Source organism: Microplitis mediator, chromosome 3, assembly GCF_029852145.1.
Source record: "Microplitis mediator isolate UGA2020A chromosome 3, iyMicMedi2.1, whole genome shotgun sequence".
NCBI lineage: Eukaryota > Metazoa > Arthropoda > Insecta > Hymenoptera > Braconidae > Microplitis > Microplitis mediator.
Window position 1 is genome coordinate 21,542,591 of NC_079971.1, and position 27,092 is coordinate 21,569,682.

At 28.5% G+C, this 27,092-nt stretch overlaps 2 protein-coding genes across 6 annotated transcripts in view; both read left to right on the top strand.

The window, feature by feature from the left end:
• The first annotated feature begins 2,228 nt into the window (after positions 1-2,228).
• The window catches only part of LOC130665441 (uncharacterized), a 64,416-nt gene continuing 39,552 nt past the window's right edge, over positions 2,229-27,092 (top strand). Inside the window, exons 1-2 of one of the 5 annotated variants that reach the window (XM_057465829.1) lie at positions 23,084-23,521; positions 23,629-23,768. The gene's annotated coding sequence lies outside the window, so the exon portion shown is untranslated. Of the gene's footprint in view, positions 2,643-23,083; positions 23,522-23,628; positions 23,769-27,092 lie in introns of those variants that run through there. The other 4 variants (XM_057465830.1, XM_057465832.1, XM_057465831.1 and 1 more) reach the window with 4 other exon arrangements.
• On the top strand, positions 10,795-16,417 carry LOC130665439 (uncharacterized). The gene is made up of 8 exons (XM_057465826.1): positions 10,795-10,956; positions 13,262-13,633; positions 13,689-14,076; positions 14,143-14,223; positions 14,301-14,412; positions 15,367-15,474; positions 15,986-16,186; positions 16,245-16,417. Exons 1-8 carry the CDS (start codon positions 10,890-10,892, stop codon positions 16,302-16,304), a joined length of 1,389 nt encoding a protein of 462 aa, XP_057321809.1. The 5' UTR covers positions 10,795-10,889; the 3' UTR covers positions 16,305-16,417.

The window sequence follows — 27,092 nt, forward strand, 5'->3', positions numbered from 1 at the left end:
TTAGTTTTTTTTTTTTAATTAAATTGTTGAAATCAAAATTTGAAAATTTTTAATTGTCTGCTAACTTGAGGATCATCAACAGTTTATTCTCAGGAAAATCCTTTTATATATCAATAGGAGCCACGATTATTTCAAAAATGTCAATAAATGTTATTCTTTATTTTTCATGTATCATCAGTATTTTCATGATACTGAAGTTAGCTGACGTCTAAAAATTTGTGGATTTTTTTTTCAACAAATAAATTACAAAAAAAATAAAAAATAAAAATATGCACATGTAGAGAATTCAAAAAACTACAGGTGCAATTTTTTAAAATATTTTTTTTTTAATGATTTATTGTCTAAAAAAAAATACGAAAATTATTAGACGTCGGCTAACTTCAGTAAAATGTATTTTTATGAGTGTGAATGTAGCAGACATCAGACAAATTTTAAAGTTTAAATAAATAGAGTAAATAATTAATAAAATTAAATTTAAAAAAAATGCACATTTAAAAAATTTAAAAATTAGTAAGTACATTTTTTACAACTATTATTTTTTTTAATTTTTACTCCATTTATTTTTATTTTTAAATTTGTCTGTCTGCTACATTCACACTCGTTGGATTTTTATATTTTGTATAAAATTTTTCAGAAAAAAGGATCCTTAAATCATGACAACTAATGAGGTCCCCGGGAGCACTGACAGTTATGATCATGATACTGAAATTAGCCGACGTCTAATAATTTTTGGATTTTTTACAAAAACGATGAATTGTGAAAAAAAATTATTTAAAAAAATTGCACTTGTAGTTTTTTAAATTTTCTACATGTGCATATTTTTAGTTTTCTTTATTCTTCAAATTTAATTGTTCGAAAAAAAATTCAAAAATTTTGAATTGTCTGTTAACTTCAGGACCGTTTATGATCCTGAAGTTAGCAGACAGTTAGTAATTTTCGGATTTTTTTTTTTAAATCAATTACAAAAAAAAAACTAAAAATAGAATTTTTATATCGATCAACTCTGATGTTATTTCGTAGAAAAAAAAAAAGTAAAAACTTACCGCTTGCTGCATTGTCATGAATTCATTGGAGCTGATTCCAGAACTGATCTTCAAATAATTAAATAATTACTCACAATAAAATACACTGACTGAAATTATTTTCACAAACAAAACACTGCTATTAATTACAAAACACAATTGAATCACTCACGAAACACAATTTATAATTCAAACAAAACAAAAATAGTATATTACACACCCAGGGAAGTAAAGTAAGAAATGTCTCAGATCACATGTAATTGTTGGCCGAGGCGAAGCCGAGGTCAACAAACATGTGATCTGAGGCTTTCTTATTTACTTCCCGAGGAGTGTATACTATTTTTCTCCTCGACGGAGGCGGAAAGCGGCAACTTCGTTTTGCACAGCGGGACGAAAGTTGACGCTTTCCGCCCGGAGGTGAGAAAAATTTTTTTCTCACCTCCGGGCGGAAAGCGTCAACTTTCGTCCCGCTGTGCAAAACGAAGTTGCCGCTTTCCGCCTCCGTCGAGGAGAAAAATAGTATACACTCCTCGGGAAGTAAATAAGAAAGCCTCAGATCACATGTTTGTTGACCTCGGCTTCGCCTCGGCCAACAATTACATGTGATCTGAGACATTTCTTACTTTACTTCCCTGGGTGTGTAATATACTATTTTCAAAATGGCGACCCAAAAAATTTTCAAATAGAAAATTATTTAAACACTCACTACTCAAAAAAAAATTATTGACACTTATACACAACTGATCACTGATATTTTTCTAACACTTTGATATATAAATAATAATTAACTAAAGTTATTTACTTGTAATTTTAATTAATAAAACACACGACAACAAACGCCGGTACCCAGACAATGAAACGATAAAATTAAATGTTATTTTTCTGCAATTTATATTTTGAATTCCGATTAAATTATTATCACAAAATGTTTGTTTGGTGGTAATGAAAATTTATAAACAATAATTTTAATTTATTTAAACAAAAAAACACTGAATTTATTTATTTAATCGCGAAGTAAAAGAAGGCCCGAGTTACTGACAAGGCGGCAAAATGAAGTTGGAAACAAAACACTCGCGCAGTTGAGAACCGCTTGGTATGACTTGCGCAGTAGAGGTAAAATTTATGTGCACTTGCGCAGGGAGCTCGCAAAGCATTCTGGGATTTCTGGGTCAGTTGTCTGTTGTCTCCCAGCTCCCGCCTGATCATGGCTATGGCTCGCATTTGTTGTTGTCTTAACGCGTAAAAATAATTCATTTAATTGTTGTGTCGAAATATAATAAATGTTTCGTTACTTTCAATTTATTTTCTGTTGAATAAAGAACAGTATGAGATATTAAATAATGTGTGTCAGTGAGTGTACGTTTTTAAATGAATTAAATTCAGTGCGGACTTAGTTCTCGTGTTATTGTGCGCCATGTTTGTTGTCGGAATTTCAATACACAAATACTTGGAAGTTTAAATGTTTTTGTTTTATTAAAATTAAAATTTACGAGTGATTAATGACGTTTGATAATTAATTATTCGAAGTAATTTAACGTTTTTAGTGAGTTTTTATATTAATTTTTGTGCTGGTGATGAATAGATAAGCAGTTGGAGCTGAGAATGGAAATGGCGGGAAGAGTGAGTAAATTTAAAATAATTTTTTAAGTGACAATTTTTTTGTGTTTAATTCAATTTTATTGACATAAAAAATTAGTAAATAATTAAATTGTTGAAGAAATTTATTATTTTATTTGGTACATAAATATTTTTATTTTATTTATTTAAAATAATTAAGTTTTAAATTTTCCCGCGTATTTAAGAAAATGCGCTTTATTCAAAATTACGTAGTTTTGAAAATACTTGATAAATTAATTTTTTTTATTGAAAAATAAATTATTTACTTATAATTATGAAATAATAATAATGAGTGCGACTGACCCTGAAGTTAGTCGACGTCAAATAATTTTTGAATTTTTTTTTCAACAAATCAATTGTAAAAAAAAAAAAAAACTGTACTAAAAATATGCACAATGAGAAAATTTAAAAAACTATAGGTGCAATTTATTTAAATATTTTTTTTTTTTTTTATGAGTGTAAAATTAGCTGACATTCGACAATTTTTATTTTCGGCAGAGCATATCTCCGAAGCAATGTAAGTTATGTACTTACGTATTGAAAGTAAGAAATGACGCGTTTTCTCGAACCCTAAATGTCTATTTTAAAAAAAATTTTAATTTATCATTTTAAAAAAAATCCAAAAGTTATTAGACGTTGACTAATTTCAGTATCATTGAGTGCGAATGTTGCTGACAATTAGCAATTTTTAGAATTTTTGAGTAAATAAATAAAATGTAAGTAGAGTAAAAATTTAATAATACGTTTTTAGATATTTAGAAAATCAGTACGCACATTTTTTATGATACTGAAGTTAGCCGACTAATAATTTTTGGATTTTTCTAAACACGATAAATTACACAAAAAAAAATTGTACTTACAGTTTTTTAAATTTTCTACAAGTGCATATCTTTAGTTTTTCTTTATAATTGATTTGTTGAAAAATATATATGAGTGCAAATGTTGCAGACATCAGACAAATTTAAAATTAATAATAACTAGCGTACACGGAAAAAAAATTATTGTAACTTAAGTTATGCATTATGGGAATAGTTCCCATAATGGTATGGGAATCGTACCCATACCATTATAGGGCTGGTTCCCATGATATATGAGAATAGTTCCTATACTATTATGAAAGCCATTTCCATAATATTAGAGGAACTATTGCCATATAATTATGGAAACCATTCCCATAATAGTATGGGAACTATTCCCATAATGTTATGGGAACCATTCTTATAATATCATGAAAATTTTTTTTTGCAAAATAGTGTAGAAATTTCCCTCATGATATGGAGAGATTCAAATGAAGCTTCTTCGACGCTAAAATTGTATTGAAACATTTGAAAATTTGAGATTTTATGAAAACTTAAATTTTTATTTTCAAACTTTGAATTTTCTTGAATGCTTTGTACTGACAAAAAATTTTTGTTAAAAATTTTAATGTTTTTGCCAAATACGAATTTTTTTTTCAATGTTTGAATTTTTGTTTTTATATTTAATAATATTTCTGTGTATTGTAGAAGTGATTACCACACTTTTCTTTAAATTTATCTTTTCATGATAGTATAGGAACCGTTCCCATAATATTATAGGAATGGTTCCTATAATAGTATGGGAACTATTCCCATAATATGATGGGAATGATTCCAATAGCATTATGGGAACCATTGCTATAATATTATGGAAATAGGTCCCATACTATTATAGGAACTCTTCCTATAAATTATAGGAACTCTTCCTATAAATTATAGGAACCATTCCTATAATGTTATGGATAGCATTTCTATAATTATAGGAACTGCTCCCATAATTGATGCCCATAATTCCTATGTTGGTATAGGAAAAATTTTTATAGAATTATGGGAATCGTTTCCAAAATTTTCTTTCCATGTAATTTCATTATTTATCATAATTTTACACAGAAAAAGGAGCAATAGAAAAATTACAGTTTCGTATAGTAGTACACGGGGAGAAATTTATGGTAACAATTACAATATATTATGGGAATGGTTCCCATAATGCATGGTAACCGGTTTTCTTAAAATGTTGATTATAGGAACGGCACCCATACATTGTAGTTATCATTACTATAATATTATAGTAATCGTTACCATAATATTATGGTAACCATTACCATGATGTATGGTAACCATGACTATATATTATGGTAATGATTACCATAATATCATGCCAACGGTTACTATGTATTATGGTAACCATTACTACATCATTATGGTAACGATTACCATATATATGGTAACGGTTACTATGTATTATGGAAACCATTACCATAATATTATAGTAATGTTTACCATAATATTATGGTAACGTTTACTATAGTATTATGGTAATCATTACCATAATTCTTTCACATGCGATATGGGAACTGTTACCATAATTATAGGAATTATTCCCATACTTATGGGAACTTTTACCAGAAAGTATGGGCCTATATCCCATAATTCCAAGTAATCATTACCATAACGGTATGGGATGATATTTTATAAACGTACTAGGAACGGTTACCATAAATTTCTCTCCGTGTAAAGCGCTCCGAGTCTGAAACTGTAAAAATTACATTTTTCATCAGTAAATTTTACAGAAATAACAAATATTACAGTTTAAAACTCGATATTGTCGATTTAAACTGTAAAATTGTACTAATTTTATTACTATAACGAATTTCTAAAATTACCGTTTAAGCTTTAATGTTTAAAGATTTTTGCCCCGAATGCCTTTTTTACTGTAGAAACTGTAATTTTTCAACGGCTCCTTTTTCCGTGTAAATACTGAATTCAGTTGTGATACATTGAGCGGCAATTCGACTATTAAAGCCAATGAGAATTACCATGCACTGGAACTATTCCCATGTTGCACAGCTCCACAATTAAGAGTTAAAAGATTGTATCTTTAAAAGTTTTATTTCTCGATTTGTCTAGTAAACGTTCCGGTTTTTTTCCGTTAATGACGACATTGCTACCTCTGGTACATTTTTCTCCGTGCGCTGGAACGTGTGTATTTTACCACAATATACTCGCATAGAATTTTTAATAAATTTTTTTATAAATTCTTCTGCTAGTTAAGATATTCTTCAAGTATCTTCTTCCGAGATGATTCGCTACAAAATTTCAAGGCGATAATTTTCACTCAATCGACACGAAAAATAGAATAGAAGAAGACTTCCTATAAATTTTTCTTATAAATTGCATTCCAGTAGTTTCGATCGTCAGAAAAATGAAATTTCCAGTTCCCTTGATTATTATTTAAATGTCGAATGTAATATTGAGAGCTACTGTTTTATTTTATTGAAGAGAATCCTAAATATACAGAGAATATTTAATAGATGACAAGTAACATCGGATGGTGCATACCGTTTTACTAGTGGAAATGCCACACGAGAATGAAAGATAACGTTGGTAAGGGTTGTAAGCGACGATATGACAGTACTATATGTACCTAGTATCGTGTCTGCAACAGCGGTTTATACATAACAAAACGCGTAAGGTTGGAAAGCCAAGCATCAGACAATCTGCTAGTCTAGCACCAGTGTACTGTATAATGCACTGTACTGTACTACAGCATTCCGAGTGCACATTTCAACAAGTTTACAAAGAGACTTTTTTTACCCTTTCACACAAGTTTTTCGAGTACCTCGTCGTGTATTTCCACCCTCGCTTTGCTACTTCGGGTCGATTTTTGTTTTTATTTTTGTTCTTTAATCTAAAATGAAAGGAAACGCGATAAAATTCGCGGTTGAAAATTAATCATGAAGGCAAATATAATTTTATTGATAATGTAAATTTTTAATTCACTCATAATGAGGTTCTTGATTAATTCGATCCGATTTTTGTTTCTCTTTTAATTTTTATTTTATGCAAGATGGGGTAGAAAAAATAATTATTGTAATTAAGGTAATTAGAGAGTGTACTCTTGAGAGTCGAGAGTTACGAGTAGAGTAAGTGTTGATGGTACGGTCCATCGAGGATGAGGGTGAAAATGTATAAGCGGTGGGTGGGGTTGCTATAGAAAGGCAGCTGGGGGAGAAGGAGGGTGATGGTGAGTTTAGTTGTTAGGTAGATTGAGAAGAGGAGAAGCGAAGAGAAGTGAGGTAGTAAGCCGATGCTCTGTTACTGCTGCTGGAGGTGAAAGAGGTCGTAGGTCACGTAGGTCCTTCGAGACCGCAATGCGGATTGCTCATAATATGGTTTTATGATAATAATCGTCCATAGTCGTAATAATAATAGTTATTGTTATTATATCATTTATCGGATTCTAAATTTTTTAATGCTTTCATAGTTGGGAAAAAATGAGCTTTTGAAGACGAAGAAAAAAAAGTTGGTTGGAATATTATTTGATATATCGAATAGAAATCTTGAATATCGATGTACCTGAATTTCGCGCAACGAAAATAAAAACTTTATGTAATTTGGCTGGTTAAGGGGTAATTCGGAGTAGTGCGATTTTCAGCCGATATACTGGCGCCTATGCAAAACACTTCAAAAATTTAAATCTAATAGATTTTTTAAATTTCATTTTGTTTTATTATTTTCGTTCTGCAAAAAACGTTCCGATCTTTAGGTACATGAATATCGGATTTAATTTGAGGAATCGATTTATTTAATTTTGATAAAAGTAAAATTTGAGAAATTGATTGAAATCGTAAACCTCGTATTCGTTATGAAAGTACACTTGGTCACAAAAATTAAGGGATATAAAAAAAATTCCAAATTTTTGAGTGATTTTCAACATTCTGTAACTCGGTGAAAAATGGTCGTAGAGTAAAAAAGAAAGAAAAGCAAATTGTAGCCTCAAGTTTCTAGTTTTCAGATCTGGACTTCAAATTTTTTGATCATGCACGGTTCTGGAGTAATCCTAAGAAAACCAACGCAAAAAAAATTTTCCAAATTTTTGCTCGTCTTCAAGAAAGTCCATGGGCTTCAATAAATTTTTTTTGATAATCTGACCTGATGACTCTTTTAGGAAATTTTATGCCCTTTAATTTGCCGCCCTCAAAAAGTCTTTACGATGATTTAGCGCCGAGTTATCATTGATCAAAGCAAAAAAGTCTATTTTGGCTTTGACATTCAATAACTCGGGACATATTGGTCGTGAAGAGAATGGAAGTAAGGTTTTGAAAACTGCAAAATATTTTCTATAAGACACAATTAGTGGCTTTTAATGGAAAGTTTTTTTTTGAAGCGATAATGTTGATTAAAAAACAGGTAAAAATTTGCATATTTAAGGATATTCGGAAATCTTGGTATAACTTTGGATATAATAGATGAACAAAGGATACCGTCGGTTTTTTTCAACCTCAAAGTGTCCTGAAAAAACCCTGAAAATTTCAAAGCGCTGCGATTGTTCTTTCTTAGTGTTCTGAAGCTTTAAATTTATCGTTTTCGCCAAAAATCACCATAATGAGCCATAAAAACATGATGAGCGATAAAAACGAAAATTATTAATTTACCGTCGGCATGACAATTCCAGCAATAGCCAATTTTATTTTGGGATTATTAAGTTGTTCAAAATATTTATCTACTTTATTCCATTCCATCAATACTTCATTATAAATATCTTGCTCTCGCTCCACCATTTAAATATAGTGGAAACCTAAACATGCAAACCTTCTCAATAAAACAATTTATAGATAAACTAAGAAAAATATAGATAGCCCGAACTGGGAATCGAATCCAGACCAATTTGGTATCGCGCCGAGTGCTCTACCAGTTGAGCTATCCGGCACTATACTATATTCCATTCAATTTGATCTATAACTTAGTGAGCCACACCGTCCATCGTACGGTAATACACCATTTAAATATAGTGGAAACCTAAACATTAGTATGATGTGTTTCCATCATACTAATCAAGGACTACTAATACCTTCGGAAAAAATGTGTCTAGAAACGAAATATTAATTAGTTTATTTTATTTTATTTACGAAATTACTTACCGTTGAATTTGATTTCCGAACTACGATAGTAGTTGTAAGAAGGGGGTGCTTCAAATTTCTGATTGAAATTAATTATTATTAGTAGTTTGTGATAATAATAATGGTTAATACTTTTTTGAACTTACGTTTACATAAGCATAAACAAGTAAATAATCATCACTTGGATATGTTAAATAGTAAACTGGAGTATTTGGTCCAATTATGACGCCTTCAGTTGATGGTAAGCGATTATCAATCTATATATTTTTAAATTACCATTTTATTAAATAATCAATTGACTAAAATAACAAATTCAATATAAAAATTTTTACCGAGTGAAAATCGACGAATGAAATGTTCGAGATTATTGTTGCCAGCGTTACTATTAATTCAATAATTGAACTATCTGCCGAGTAAAAAATATATCGATCATTTGTTATTTATAAGGTTGTTATTAATTTTCGAATGTTTTCATTAATTTTACTCACTCATTTTGATGTCCGAGATTATTAACTTGGATATGTTGTAACTTTGATGACAAATAGATTACTGCGTTGTTGTCGTATGCGCTCAGTGGATTGATTCCAAAATCTCATCAGCTCTAAAACTTCATAAGCCGCGTCGAATGCCACCTCAACCATCAAAATCGGTTCATTCGTTCAAGAGAAACCGGTATAACGAAAGAATTTAAAAAAATATATATTTTTTTTAATTTCTCCAAAAAATTAGACATAATATTTTTACGTTCGAATCCTTCAAATTTTTAACGACAAACTGAGCAAGTTACGAATATTTAATAAGGTCAAATAAATCTAATATAATTATCCCTTTAATATTATCACGAAAAAAAAAATTTTTTTTTAATTCATTATTAATGAAATAATTAAAGGCACTATTCACTTGATTCAGATTACTGTTTTTTTTTTTTGATCAATGCAATACAGCAATTTAAAATAACTCGATTTTCTATTGAAACAATTACAAGAACAGTTTCTATGGATCTTAAAAAATATTACTTTCAACATTAAAATTCATTTGCTTCAATAAAATTTTAACTTAACTGAAAATGCATACCTTTAATCACCTTACATTTTACTTTGAGTAAAATTTTAAATGAATTTATATAAAACGAAAATCTTCATTATATTAACAGCATCAATGATTTGAACTAATTGATTTTTTTTTTATATGAAAAAACTTATTTAGTTAAATCATACACTGAAAAAAAGAAATATTTGTCTCAAATAAATCAATTTATTAATGGCTTCTTTTCAAATATTTCTTAATGACAAATAAATATATTGGTTTCAACTAAATATAACAGTTGATTCAAATAATTTTATAATTTGACGGAAATATATCATTTATTTGTGGTAAATAATTGATATATTTGTGGTGAAGATATTAAATTTGTGACAAATAACCTAAAATTTGGCGATACTATACTTATATTTGAAGTCCTTATTCATTTGTAACAATGGGATCATTTCTTTACCACAAATAAATCACTTATTTCACGCAATTAAACTACTCAAATATATTATACCTTTCTCACAATTAAATATTTATTTTGCCATATCCAAATATATGATATCTTTGGCTCAAATAGAACTTAGTTGGCTCAAACAAATCTTTTTTTCAGTGTAAACTACAGAGTTAGTTCAAACGAATCAGTACCCCCACTCAGAAAACTCTTACTTAGAGCAAAGAAAATTGTCAATCGTAGAGGGTGGTAGACTCTATCGCTTTACGCATTCGACTGTATCCAATCACACGGAGTTCTTGAGCCAAACGAATCTGATTTGACGTCAAGAATTGTTTTTAATAAAGTAACTTAAACTCCCTATGTATTGAAGAAGCCTCGGTATTAGATAGTAGTTTATAATTTGAATGATATCGAATATTCGTGTTCTTAGAACAAAGCACTAAGTATTATCGTGACATTAGTTCATTTATTATTCCATTTGAATAAATCAAATGATACTTATTTTATATACCACGAGAAACTTTAAAGTACAAAGTATTCCCTGGTATCGATAAATGACTATATCATTACATTGTACAGAAGTTGTTAACAAATTACCGTAAATTATCTATCATATTACACAAGACAAAGTTTTTGGAGTAAGTTGTTCTTATTAATAATTTAAAACCGTCACTACGGAACAATAATCGCGTTCGATCGAAAAATTAAACTGTCTAAAATTTATTGAAATTATATATCCATCTGGCGTCAAAAGGAAACTATTACCAGAGTTTCGACTTTTGCGAAGTCATTAAATATCTTCTATAGGTCGGTGACCTCTCAAGGTTTTGATACTTCGTCAGTCTTCATGCAACCACCAACAAGAAAAAATCTAAATCCTCATCATGTCCGTCACAAATCAAAGATCCACCAAAGTAAGAAATATTTTTAAAATATATAATCATTATTAATATTTTTACTATACGTGAGTATAACATTTTATCGAATTAATTACATATATATGTACCTGAATAAAAAACAGTGTAAAAAATTTTTGGTGTGAAAATGGTCCCCAAGGACTTAACACGGTGTCTTCCGAGTGAATTGACGGTGTGAAATTTTTTCGCTGTGAAACATCAAGCGGTGTGTTTTTAACGGTGTGTGTTATATTTCACACCATTCAGTGTTATTAGCTCAAAACTCATACATTGTCCCATCATATAATCTGTGGTTATAAAAATTACCCAATAACTGTTTTTAATATTAAAATTAATCAATTTAAAATTAACTTCAAAAATTATCAATTAACTTTCTTTAATAATGATTAAAAAAAAAATACAATTAATCACTGAACCAATAAGAAAATACAATGTCAAGTATTTTCAATTGAAAAAATTACTCATTGCAAATAAAATTGTATCCATTAATCAAATGTGAATTAATAACAAACTAACAATTTATATATATAACCATTTGTCATTGATATTTGTACGACCTTTATAAGGTATTTTATAGTTCGTAGTTTATAGATTAACGATTCAATTAACATAAATATTTTTGTTTGACATGATATTAATTAATAATTAAAACTTAAAATAGGAATGTCTATATAAGCGTTTTTTAAAAGTATCTTGCCCAAAAGAGAACTTATTTTTAATATTTTTCCGCGTCGTGCAACTTTCACACTAGTGGTGTTAAAAATTTTCACACCAAATCATTCACACTACCCGACGGACTCACAATTTTGTACAAAATGGTTTCCATAATGGTATAAGAACTGTTCCCATACTATTATAGGGATAGTTCCTATAATATTATGGGAATGATTCCTATAATATTATAGGAACTCTTCCTATATATTATGGGAACCATTCCTATAATATACTATATTCATTAAATAGTAAAGAAATTTTTCTTATGATACGGAGATATTTAAATGAAGCTTCTTCGACGGTAAATTTGTATTGAAACGCTAGATTAAGCTTTTAATAACCCTTACTATACAGGGATAACTTTCATACTCGAATAAATGAAAAATATTCAAGTTTATGATCGAAAACACAATAAACTGTGAGTGTACATAACAATTTTTGTTGTTTCGTTTGTTTCCAAAATTTGAATATTTTTGACTGTTTATACTGACAAAAAATTATTGTTGAAAATTTGAATGTTTTTGCTAATTACGAATTCATTTTTCAATGTTTGAATTTTTGTTTTTTCATTTATTAATGTTTCTGTGCATTATAGAAGTAATTCTCACACTTTCCTATAAATTAATATGTGTATGATAATATAGGAACCTTTATCATACTATTATAAGAATGGATTCTACACTATTATGGGAATGATTCCTATAATATACTATATTCATTAAATAGTAAAGAAATTTTTCTTATGATACGGAGATATTTAAATGAAGCTTCTTCGACGGTAAATTTGTATTGAAACGCTAGATTAAGCTTTTAATAACCCTTACTATACAGGGATAACTTTCATACTCGAATAAATGAAAAATATTCAAGTTTATGATCGAAAACACAATAAACTGTGAGTGTACATAACAATTTTTGTTGTTTCGTTTGTTTCCAAAATTTGAATATTTTTGACTGTTTATACTGACAAAAAATTATTGTTGAAAATTTGAATGTTTTTGCTAATTACGAATTCATTTTTCAATGTTTGAATTTTTGTTTTTTCATTTATTAATGTTTCTGTGCATTATAGAAGTAATTCTCACACTTTCCTATAAATTAATATGTGTATGATAATATAGGAACCTTTATCATACTATTATAAGAATGGATTCTACACTATTATGGGAATGATTCCTATAATAGTATAGGAAGCATTCCGATAAATTATAGAAACATTTCTATAATTATAGGAACCATTCCTATAATAATATGGGTGTCGTTTCCATAGTTGTCGGAACTGCTCCGATAATTATGGGAAGCATTTCTGTAACTACAGGAACTGCTCTCATAATTTATAGTCGTAGTTCTTGTAATGATTTAAGAAAAAATTTCATAAAATTATGGGAACGGTTCCCGTAATTTTCTTTCCGTGTACAGTGAAAGTAAAGAAAATACAGTACGTAAATACGAAACCTCCTTTTCGTTTACAATTGTCCAACATAATCAAAAATCATAATTTCATATTATTATTCCTAGTTTAGTATTAAGAATTAGTGAATAAATATTGATAAACTGCTTATTTATTTCACAATATTATATTTTTCAGATTCACCGATGAATTGGAAAAATACTTCAATGGATTTTGAAAAATTTGTAGACAATATTTTCAGTACTATATCTTATATTAAATTTTGGAAAAAGTATTCATCTTTGACGTTTAGTAAAAATATAATAAACATTTGTCTAAATATATCTTTGTTAACTTTGAGCTCGCTGCTTGTTATGTCGGAAACTATTGACATTTATAACAGCTATGACTTGACAAGTTTCGCAGCTCATTTGAACCCAGTTTTATTTCATTCGCATGGATTATTTAAATGGATTTTTTTAATTATGAATATGAATGATATTGAGGATATTCTTTTAAAAATGAAACGTTGTCATAGATATTGTCTTAAATACAATGAAAATGAAGAAGGTATAGATCGAAAATCATAAACATATGCTGATTAATTAACTAATAATAATTGCAGAGCTTTATCAGTATAATCTACAAATAATTAAATTTCGACATAAAGTGATGAAATTTGCTCACATATGGACGTTTATTGTTTTATGGGGCGTGATACAGTGGTGTATCAATCCTGTTATATACGATTGTTACAATATTTATATTTTGAAAATTGAAAACACAAATTACACCCGAAATTTGCCATATCCAGGAATTTACCCATGGACTATAGATAGTAATTACAAATATATGATGACGTTTGCTTTTCAGTTAACTAGTGCACTTACCACTTCCATAGAAATGGCGACCAGTGATGTACTAAGTGTTATTTTTTTTAGTAACATATCGTTCAATATTAAATTGTTAAATGATGCTTTAATTAAAGAGAAAGGTCTTTTATTATCTTTAAGGTGAATTAATGATTAGGATAAGAAGTACGGTAATAAGATACTTTGATAATTATTAAAATTTTTCAGATTGTCTGATAGTGATTTAGCAATAAAAAAATTTAAGAAGAAATTAAGAAACTGCCTCATACATCATCAAGAGATTTTAGAGTGTGTTATAAGAAAATATAATTGATGCTTTTTTTAATTTTTATATTTCTTTATAAAAATCTATTAATAACTTTCAGATTTGTCTATAAGTTACAAAGTGTTTCCAGTTATCCAATATTTTTATTGTGTTTTGACAGTACAGTGGCTCTGTGCTTACTTTCATTGGAAGCGACGACAATGGAAATCAATGTAAAAAAAAAAAATAAATTGAGTTACCAATAGAATTAAGTGAGTCAAAAAATGACTCAAAAGAATTTTTATAGATGTTTACTCCAACCCTAGTGGATCCGAAAAATGGTAAATTCCCGTTTTATATCCGTGAATTACCATAAAATACCGGATTTTACTGCAAATTTACCGCATCTTACGGTAATTTGCGGCAAGTAACCGTAGGATAGGCAAACTACGGTAAAATAAGGTAATTTGCGGTCAAATTTGGTGATTTCCCGCAATATGCGGCATTTTTACTATAACATCGTGCAATACTTTACGATAAAATGCCGTAGTTTTGCAGTAAATCTGCACGTTTACGGTGAAATACGGCGATGTTACCGTAAATTTGCTGTAAAATACGGTATTTTACCATAATTCTTCCGAATATTGTAAATTACGGTAATTTAACATACTTTAGATCCGCCAAGGAAGTTTATTATAGAACCACCAGGGAAGTTAAACATAATTTGTTTAAAGTAAATAGAAAAATATAACAAAATTTATATAAAATCGATTATCTTAAATAGCCCTTTTAACAAATTTCCAGTTTTCGTTCATGCAAAGTTGTAAATTATAAAAATTTAAAGAAAACATGTTCCAAACAAAAAAAAAGAAATTTGTAATCAAAAGAAATATAATTCTATATTGCCCGGAAAATTGAAAAATTATTTGATATTCTATCTCATTTCGATGTTCTCTATCTACCTAAAATAACCAATAGTGTTTTTGAGGTGATTTGAGAGACACAGTTTAATTCTAATAGATTATGACAAAAATCATACTCAGAATTTTTAATATAGTTTACGTTTAATAATTTATTTATTTACTATAAAAAATTCTGACTCAGTCATTTTTCGGTTCGAGCATGTGTGCTTTCTTATGTGTGAATATAATTAGCAATTAATGATTGTATTTTATTTATTTAATCAGTCAAGTATCGAATGCATTATGAAGTTAATGAGTACGGCAGAATACTGGTCAGGAACTGCTGGTGAATTGTTCTTATTTTCATTCCTTGCAACGAACCTTGAAGAACTGGTTAGTTACACGCCGAAAAATAAACGCTAACTATTTCCATCTTGCAATAGGGAATGATTACCATATTTTATGTGATAATCATTATCATGCTTTTATGTTAACTATTCGTTTCTCGTATAGAAATATTTACTATTGCCAATAGTAATAGTTACCATGTAGATACTAATATTTCTTATCCCTGAAAAGTTTTTAAATTTGGCCTTCTGAGGTAGTACTGACTATCATCTCGAATAAGAGTGCTTACTAACACCGATAGGAAACTTTAACATAAAAGAATGAGAATCATTAAAATGTAAAGATGGGAATAGTTCGTTCGTTTAGGTGGGAAGTATTAGCACTTTTTTTTCAGCGTGTACTTTTGTAATCAATATAAATGATTATTTGCACAGTAATTATTAAATACTGTAATTATATATTTCTCATTTGATAGGATGATCCCAAAGTTAAAAATTTGTCCTTTTCAACAAAAATTTTTTAAATAGACGAACTATAAAAAATTGATCATTTTTAGGGATTAGAAACTGCAGATGCTATATATTCATGTAGTTGGGAAACATCGATGGTCAATCATAAGGGTGAATTTAGTGGTGAACACCGACACATAACAGTCGAAATAAATCAAATGATAAACTTTAGTTTAATGCGGGCCCAAAAACCGATAATTTTCAACGGAGGACTATTTTATATCATATCTTTACCAACTTTCAAGGCTGTAAGTTTAAAACTAATTGTTGCATTACTTGAATTTTTTAATTATTTTTTTTTAACAGATTACAGGTTTTGCATTGTCAAATGCTATAGTGCTAGGTCAACTTTCCGGAGAAACATAAAATTTATTTTTATAGAAACCAATTAAAAAATAGAAACTATTTACTGACTGAAATCATTTTTTCATTCATTAATTTATTCGCAAACCCCGTCCCCACGGACTTTTCTATCAACACTTCAGACATCGATTTCGTATCAAATAAAAAAAATTCAGTCAAAATTTCAGCTCTTAATCCCAAATAGTTTTCGAGTTATTAAAAAAATCCTATTTTTCGATTTTTATTTTTTTTCTCAATAGTAAAATTCAAAATTAATCAATGACAATTTTTTTGAAATACTACACAGAAAAAAAAAATTCTCGAATAAAGGTAAATATTCTTGATTCAAGAAATTTTTTTTGGAGACCTAAATTTTCTCAGATAAAGTAGAAATCTTCTCCGACCAAGACGATTTTTTTTTAACCAAGACAAATTGGTTCTCTCTTGGCTCAAGAAAATCTTGACTTGGTTCCCGAAAACGTTTGTCTTCAAAAATATTTTCTTGACTCAAGATAACTTTTTTTTCTGTGTAACTAGTAAAAGCCATAAAAAAACACTTTTTCATGATACCAGCATCGAAACTTTCAGTGTCTCTACAGCCAGTCGAAACAAGCTAATTTCAAGCCGATGCTGCAAACAACTACTATAGCGAATTCGTAATTCGTAAATACCTTCATACAACGGGCAGAAACATGCGTGTTTCTTCCCTTGGGGAAGATTTAAATCGGCTGATCCGTTCAAAACTTATAGAATATTACATACATACATACGTACGTACGTACATACGTATACACACACATACAGTCAAACATCATCTCAAAATTAGTCAAAATAGTTTCCTAGGACCTCAAAACGTCGAGATCTGTTAAAAATCGGTTTTTGAAAATCCAACTGAAATCAATAACTTCCCTTTTTTTTGGAACTTTTCAATTTTCTTAGCGGGAAGTTGAAAATTTTTTTTGTCTACTTTTTAATCATATTATTCATTCAAGCAACTTATCGGATGACCCCAAAAAACTGAAAATAGCTAACTGACGCTCCAGTTTCAGTCAACATCACCTTTTAAGAAATTTTTCGAAAATCTATTGAAAATCAGGACTCCCAGGCTTCTATAGAATGAAAATTATTTTTATACTTTCATCTGAAATTATTGATTAGAACGACTTGTCTGATTTCCCTGAGGGCTAAATATTGATTGAAAAGTAAAGATACTACAATATTTTTAATAATTTAAATTAATTTTTGTTGTTCGAAAAAATTCAATAAAATTTAGTTCTGATTATAATCCATGTTAACATTTTTTTCTTATGTTTCCAGAAGTCACAAAAATTAATGTTTCAATCATTTTTTTTTTTTTATTCGTAAATTTTATTTAAATTTTATGGAAGTGACTTTTTTAATGGAAAAAAATTGCAGATCCCAAAGTAGAACAAGAAGAATATTACACTTCAAAATGAAATAAGATTATTCAGGATTAAAATTTCATACTTTACTTTATTTTTCATTTTTTGTTATCATTATTCTGCTCATTATCATAATTACATCTGCAAGATATCGCGTCCGTGTACCCGTCATGTATTTCAAGTAAAACAAAAATATAAAACGTAAATTCAGTAAATTCATAAAATAAAGTAAAATAATAAAATTCAAATATTAAAGTTATGACTAGAAAAATCAATACGCCGAACTAAGACTCCCACTTGCTCGTTATTGTCCACAATTCAGATGTTCTTCGTCTACGTCACAAGTTATCAACTTTCCAAGTTTTCAATTCTCCCACGACCATCGCCGTTACTCATCTAACCACGCAGCGATTGTTCATCTGGAATATTTTCGCTCTGCAATAAACTTTTTCATCATCAAAATAAAAAATTTAAAAACTTCAGAGTATGCAGTGCCTCCATTTCCTTAATAACATAAAGTTTTGAAAGAAAACGTTTTTTTTTCTTGTTTTTTCACGTATTTCCACTATTATTACTATACAAATTAACAGCAAAATTCTTCAACCGGAAGTTGAATTTATATTTTAAAAATTTTAGCAAACAAACAAGATTAAAAAATAAGTCGGCTTTGATAGTCGATGACTCAAAGACAAATTATCGTCTCAAAAAAAAAGTCATGAACTAAAAAAAAAAAAGTGATGAAATCTCATAATTAACAAACGCATTTTACAGTGGAATAACATTTATTTCGTCTGTTCTAAGTCTCTGGAGACAATTATGTGAGATGTATGCAAGTTAACTGTAGTAATTTCAGTACAGGTTTAATTAAGATACGTTAAATAGATTCTGAGATATTTGCATTTTAATCTAAAACTTACACGAAAGTGAACCATACAGATGAGAAACAAATTTTTTTTTCAATTAATATTTATTTTAAAAAGTAGCATACAATGAAAAATTATGAAAAATTAAATGAATTGTTACTAAAACTCATTTATGTACAGATGAATATTAGATATATAGATGTATACAAATCACAAAAAATATTTTAACAATAAATGTCTGAACAAGGGCAGAGCACACATGAAAAAAATATAATATTCTTTTTTCCTGCGGCCATACCATCAAAATTCGTTTTTTTACGGTATAACATCGTAAATTCTATACGCTACCACCAAGTTATATAAAGTCATATATGTTTCAATAAGATAGTAGTATTATAATAAATTACAATTGCAATATCGTAAAATGTGTGAGTCGGTAAAGTAGAGTTTTTTGTTATTTCTAAAAATGTTGATTGGGTATTTGGTTAGGATAAGAAAAGAAGATTGTATCCGGGTCAAAAAAATAACTTTATTTCAACTGCTATAATTTTGTTGACTTGCATTTGGCTTAGAACTTGATTTTGGCTACGCTTACTATTTTTAACTTCAATATGACTTTTTTAACTTAAAAATTTAAGCCAAATTAAAATCAAGTTTCACTTGGATTTTTATATCTGAAGATCGGACTGTTTTTCGCACAACAAAAATGAAAAAAATTTGTGTAATTAGAGTTCTTACCCCCATGGAAATAGTATATATTCAGAATATAGAAAGAATATATTCTGGAATATATGTAAGAAATATAAAGAATACAAAAATAATATATAAGGAATATAAAATAATATAATTAAGCGATATACTTGATGTATTCTAGATACAAACAGAATATATTTATTTTAATATGTCTTTTGCCCTTTTAAATATATTCCGAATATAGATAGAATACATGTAATATATATCAAGAATATGCGAGGAATATATATAAGAAATATTCAGAATACAACAATAATATTATAATAAAAATATATACGAGATGTATACAGAATATATCTTGCAAAAAAAAAATTCTCCAGTGGGATTCTAATGTCAGAGCAAGTACAGCGGGTCTGTCTGGCAAGATATATTCTGTATACATCTCGTATATATTTTCATGGGGGTAAGGCTGGCTGGAGGGGAAGTTGGGGGTGGCTGCAATGTTTGGCTAACATACTAGCATATCACTGTAAATCGAAGTGTTTGATTGCCATTCAAATACATTGTACTCACTTTCTACACACTTGCAAACGTTTAGAAAGTGACTACAATTATTTAAATGGCAATTAAAACACTTCGCTTTACAGTGTATAGATACGAAACATTTTAAAAATCTAGATCCAGTAGGTTTTTTACTTTTCATTTTGTTTTCTACTTTCGTTCCGCAAAAAATTTTCCTACTTTCAGATACATTTGGATTTGACTTAAAAATTTAAGTCAAATATAAGTCACGTTGACTTGGATTTAACTTAAATGACTTAAATTTAAGTCAACTGTCAAATCTAAGACGTGACTTTAATTTGACTTAGTTGGCGTAAATTTGTACTAAGTAAAACAATTTAGTCAAAACCAAATGTGTTTTCATATCTTAAAATATGTTTGTCATTTATTAAAAAAAGAACTTGACTTGCTTCATTTTCAATTTTTAAAATTACGCCAAAATCGAGCTATTTTTTTGACCTGGGTTTTTATAATTAAATTAAGAAAAATAATTAACAAGTTTAAACAGAGGTTCGGATCCAGAACATTTCGGTGACATGCTCAGGGTCTTTCCGTTAAGCTGTTCGGGCTTTTGCTAAAATCCCTTGAATTAGCCTACAGGCATTGAGTCACAGCAGCATTTTTGCGGTTACTCTCTGAAAGATTTGCTGTTTAGTATCGTAATTTTTAAAAAGTGCACAGTAAAAAAAACAGAGGCAGCATTACACTAATTAATTCATTAAATAGTGAATTTAAAGAATTCATGCCACAAATTTTATATTAAATTATTATTATCTTTTCTTATCGATGTCAAAAGTGCAGTTTCTCTTCATTAAATTTAATAGACCAAACTTTTTAAATTTCGCCGTACTTTTGTGTTGAAGCATTGGAAAGCTTTAGCTGCAATAGGAAGATCTAGCGTTCGACGCTAGGCTACAACGGTTATGAGCAGATAAGAAGTATATGATAAAGTGAAAGACAAAATAAAGATAAACCTGTGAAAAGAAACAAACACAATAAAAGAAAAGTTGCGCTTCGGTGTTGTTTATAAGAAAACTGATTAGCGGTTGTATTGACTGTCCAAGGTTCTTATCACAACTTTTTACTGCACCCTTACGTGCTTTCAGGACTCTAAGTTCATTTTATGTTCCTGCATCCAGAACTGGCTTTGTCAGTCTGCTCCTCTAATCAGGCTAACTAGTTTCCGTAATTACTTAACTAGTTGTGATTCTGCTCTTGATATGTTCGGCTTCAATCAGACTTCCTCTCTGGTACACTGGTGCCCGTTATTGTCGCTACGAAGCGGTCACACCGATGTTTGAGATGTATAATATGTTTTGAATGCTTACTGAAAGTTTATATTTCTTTATAATATGTACTCCTATTTCCATGGTTTATTTTCATTATTCTGTTGGCTGTTTGCCTGAAATACTTGCATGAGAGCTATATATGATCGTAAACGTTAGTACTGTTCTGAAAGTTATGTTTATGTATTAAGGGACCTTGTTACTGGCCTAGGCTTTTGGGACCTTGTTAAAAGAAAAATAAAATAATAATGCAACTTTTCCTAAAAATTACGAGGTTATAGTGCCAACAATAATTATTTAACAGTAATTATTGCGTCACTAATTCCGAAAGGACATATTTTTATACGCCCTTTTGGCTTTAGTCACTAAGTCTGAAGCCAAAAGCGCGTATAATTCCTTTCTATTGCTAATCATACACGCAGAGAAATTTTTAGTTAAAATTACCCAATAAAGTTTGATACTGTGAGTACATGTGATAAATATCTAAATTTTTCTCGTACGTTGTAAAATATACTACTCGATAGCATGTAAATAAAGTACAATTTCTACTAACAACATAGTAAAAATTTAGTCATTGGTTAGATGTCCTGACAGTACAACACTTTATGGGTAATTTTTACTTAAAGATTATCTGCGCATATTGTAAACTTATTCTAAACTTGGAAAATATTCAAAAATTGGAAAAAAATTTTGAAAGCCAAAAAAGCGTTATATAAAGAACAATTTTTTTTATATGAGTGTTCCTAATTTATTCTATTGTTTTCACTAGTACAGTAATCGCAAAAGTTCTGTATTTTATCATTTCAAGAATTACATTATAAAAAGAAATCGATTTTTGAGCAATAAATCGGTTTAAAATTTTTTTCAATATGAAGTACCGTTTTAAAAAATTCCCGAAGCTCATAACTTCATCGAAAATTGAATGAGGAATTCAAAAAAAATAGTTTTATATTTTTATCATCATCGTAACATGGTTAAAAATTAAAATTAAGAAAATAACCTCGTTTTTTTTAAGGTTCTTATGAACAGATATTGCTCATATTTTTTTTTTAGAAGCTACTATTATGCCCCAAAACATATCCGGTATTTAGATCAATCTATTCACAAGGTGCTGAGAATAACAATTTTTACTGTCAGCATTTTTCGATTTATTCAGAAACGGTAATAGATAAAGATCTTAAACTTGCAGCATCGAGGTATCTTATGAGTACCAACATTTCCTGAAATTATGAGCCCGATACCTTTCTGGGGCCGATTCGGTATTCTTATCGTCCCATGGCCTTTAACTACGCCCTGATGGCTTTCAAATTTTTAGCTATAAAGTAAGTTGACAAAACGATTAGTAATGAAATTAGACGCCCTTTTGGCTTTAGACTTAGAACTAGAGTCAAAAAGGCGTATAAATATATAAGCCCTTTTGGAATTAGTGACGCGATATTTGGAAAACTAATTTGAAAATTTCTGTTAATTAAAATATAACTCTCTGTTATGGTGTTGACATTGTAAATCTTACGATAAAACTTTTTCTGCGTACGATTCGCGTTTTAAGTATGCATTTAAATTAACTTTTTTTTTTAATTTTACTAAATTTTCATTGATTTTTTATTCCAAATTTATCGCCTGAAAACTTTCCTGTGCAGATTCATCTGAAATGAAAAAAAAAAAAAAAATTTTCATAAATCTATTTTATTATATATTACATTTACGAGGCGTGCACTTAAAAATAATCCAAACTGTCACTATTGTATTATTAAAATTTATACCAATATAAATTAACATAAAAAAATAATTTAAGCGCATAGCTTTTAAACCGGATATAATAATAAATATATCAAATTCTTATGGGCGCGATATAGTATAATATAAGTTTAGCTGACAATGATCTCACACAATAAACGGCGACCTCGACGGTAACATTTGAGTGGGCAGCGAGGGATGGTAGTAGGATCTTCGCGGGTTTTCGGGGTAGCTCGCGGTGGCACATCGGCAGCTCCCGGGCTCACTCTGTTGGCTCAGTATGTTGCGCGCTACCCTGGACCGCACAGGCGCCTGTGAATAAACATACACGTTTCATTTCCAATATAATATTCTTGTGTACACTAACAACTAGTTATCGTTACTAGAATATTTATCCTCATGATCACGTTTCATTATTTTCATAATACATCACACCCTCGATAATTATTTGATTATGATTTTTGTGCGCGATTTAATTTTTAATTAAATTTCTTTTATTTATTTGAAATTTTATTTTATTTTATACTCGTGAGTCACTACTTAAAGTTTTAAAATTCTTTTATTACTTCTGATGCCTTCAATATGCACACCAGAGAGCAAAACTCTGCGCAAGGTACTTAGGCATAAATTTAAGGTGCTTATGGAGGATCACTGAGATGAAGTGCTATTCAACATTAAGTAGTTGTCAAGTTTATCTTGTACTTATTTGTTTGAGAATTTTAAATATCCTATTGAAAGATTAAATTTTTTCAAGACACACCATTTCATTATTATAATAATTATTATTTTTTTTTAATATTTACAGAAACAATGAATCCAATTATTCATTGTACTATTAAGTGACTATTTATTGTTATTATTTAACAATTATTTTCAATAATTAGACAATGTGATTTTATTTTTTTACCTGAATGGATAAATGCACACCACGAATAAATTTTATAAGTAAGTATTTATTTATTTATTGTTGTAATTTTAAGGTAATTGAGAGGGTTGTGCAAATGATTTGAACTTATAAATTATTTTTGTTGTATCGAATATCAATATTCAATTGAAAATTAATAATTTTCAAATATTCGAATTATTGGTAAATTTTTTAATTTTTGAAAAATTTAAATTACTCGTAAATTATTTTTAGAAAAGGTTCATAATTCTAAATTTTCAGGAGTTGACAAAGTTATATTTGGGGTTCAAATTGGATATTCAAATTTGAATTTAATGATTAGAATCATTCGTCAGTTTTTAAATAGTTCGTAAATTTCAGAATTTTTTAAAAAATTCAAATTATTTAACAAAAAAATTTCGTAATTCAAAATTTTTAAGAGCTTACAATTTCATAGTTGGGATTCAAATTGAATATTCAAATTCGAATAATTCGAATCTTTGAATCATTAGTGAATGATTGAATCATCGGTAAATTTACGAGTTATTGGAAAAATCCAAATATTTCGTAAATTATTTTTAAAAAAGTTTTATAATTCAAAATTTTCAGGAGATTACAAACTTATATTATTAGGGTTTCAAATTGAATAGTCAAATTCTAATTAAATAATTAGAATGATTCGGCAGTTTAAAAATAATTCGTGAATTTTCTAATTATTTGAAAAATCCAAATTATTTAAAAAAAAAATCCATAATTCAAAATTTTCAGGAGTCTACAATTTTATAGTTGGGATTTAAATCGAATATTCAAATTCGAATTTTATAATTACAATTATTCGAGTATTCAAATCATTCGTGAATTTTCGAATTATTGACAAATTTTTGAATTAGTTGAAAAATCCACATTATTCGCAAATTATTTTCAAAAATTTTTCATAATTCAGAATTTTGAGGAGTTGAAAATTTGATGTTTGGGACTCAGATCAATTATTCAAATTTGAATTGAGTAATTAGAATCATTAGAAATATTCGAATCATTTGTCATTTTTTAAAAAACTGATTTCTCAAATTATTCGACAGTTTTCGAAGTATTTGAAAAATTTGAGTTATTTCTGAATTTTTTATAATTCATCAAAAATAAAACTAATTGTATATTTAAAATTCTGATTAAATTTTTTTATTGAAATCGTATCAATTGATTCATTCGATTCAAACAATACTCGCACAACCCTTTTAATTAGTCGTAGGAATGCTTATATAATATTGTAACAATATAAATTATTGGGTAATTAGAGCTTATATATGATGGTGTGCATTATTAATTTTAAATTAAATAAAGCATGTTTCAATTTCTGTGGGTTATAACTTGTAATTGATTAATCGCTTGGTATTATAATGAACCATTTGGTATGAGGGAATAATAATTTTATAAATTGATAAGCTAAATGAGCTTATAAATTTTAAATTGTTAATAATATTACAGAGATTTATTATTATTTGCTATTGACATTTAATTATTTATTAATATTCTGAACAAGTTGATTGGTAACTGAAATAAAGGGAGAAATTGAACGCTTATAGATCTTGAAGCTGTCTAGACGGATTTCAAGTGATGTAAAAGGCAGGAACAATTGGAAAAAATGAGACAATTGTCTTCTTTTGTATATTTTTTTTTCATTTTCAATGGATTATTAGTATTCTTGTATTTTCAGATACATTTGATTTTTAATAAATGTTTGAATTGCGATAACTCGCAAACTATTGAGTTTACGTAAAAATATGTAAGAATATTTTTTGAAGAAAATTTAATCCTCTACAAATTTGATTCTATACATTTTAACTGTATCTGTGATCATTTCGCTAGAATTTTGATTTGAATGATTAAATATAATTAATTACGAAAAAAAATTCAATTATAAAACTGTTTTAATTTTTGAATTAGAATTATAATAAAAAAACTATTATCTGTATGATAATAATGTACTGAAATAATTTGATAGGAAACTTTATCTACAAAAAAAGCAAATGTAATTTCTTATGTAAATTGAATTGCTTAGACGGTCTTTTAGTTTCAGATATAAGATAAAAATGTCGTACACATTTTAGTTAAATTCCATTGCAAAATAACTTTTATACTGTCAAGTTCATTGGAAATTATGTAAGAATATTTTTTATAGGAAATTTAATTCTCTACACATTTGATTCTATACATTTTTACTGTACTTTGATAGTTTAAGCATAATTTCGAATCAAAGCATTTAATATAACCTGCATAAAAATATCATATCTGGTAAACATATATTAAAAAATATATGTTACAGATGTAAATATATATATATAAGAATACATAAAATCTTATATATAACTATATATAGATTTTGGCCGATTTCATCACATTTCTATATATGTTTTCTCTTATATGATTTCATATATTTCCATATAACTTCAATATTTTATTTATATATTTAAAAACTTATAAGTTTTAATATATTAAAGAATAAATGTTATTTATACATGGAAACAAATAATAATACATATATATATTTAAAATATACGTATATATATTAGGGTGATCCAAAAAATAACAAATTTTTTTTTTTTGGAAACAAGTTCAAAAGTTTCATTTAAGTAAAAAAAGACGCCTGTGAAAATTAGAGCTCTTAATATTCACATTAAGAGGTTCCTCATCGCACTTTTCTATTTTCCATAAGAATAACATGGAAAAAATTTTTTTTACGTCTTCTGATTTTTATAAGTAGCTAACGATGCGTCATAGGAATAATTGGTAGGCATATTTTTGTAGGGAATTGAATTCTCTACAAAAAAAGATTCCTATCATTTCTCGAGGAATCTATTTGTTCAAAAGTTATTTGAGGTTGAAGTCGAATTCATATTAAATTTTAAGATTTTCTTACTTTTCCGGCGAAACTATCAGGCCTATTACAAAATATCATTGGACATTTTTTGTAGACAATTTTATTCCCTAGAAGTTATTTTTAACAAAGTTTTTTTGAATTCCGCATTCCCTGGTAGAAAGTGCCCGACAACCGCCCGACTGTCGACCAGCCCCCGATCGGGGAGTAAAAGTAAGGCCCGATTACATGTACCCGAGAAGGTGCCAGACAAGGGACGATTTCGTTGCCCGAACTATCGAAAACCCAGTTAGGTAACTAGTCAGGGAGAATTTTGTTAGCCTCATTTCTTATACCCTGTCGGGAGCCTGTTAAGTTTACAAATATATATCCCGATAACCATTAACCCGATCGGGCAACTAATCGGGCGAAATGTTATCGGCCTGATTACACTAGCCCGCTTGGGTGCCCGAAGTGGCTAAATATTTGTATCCCGATAACTTTTTACCCGATCAGGCAACTAATCGGGCAAAAT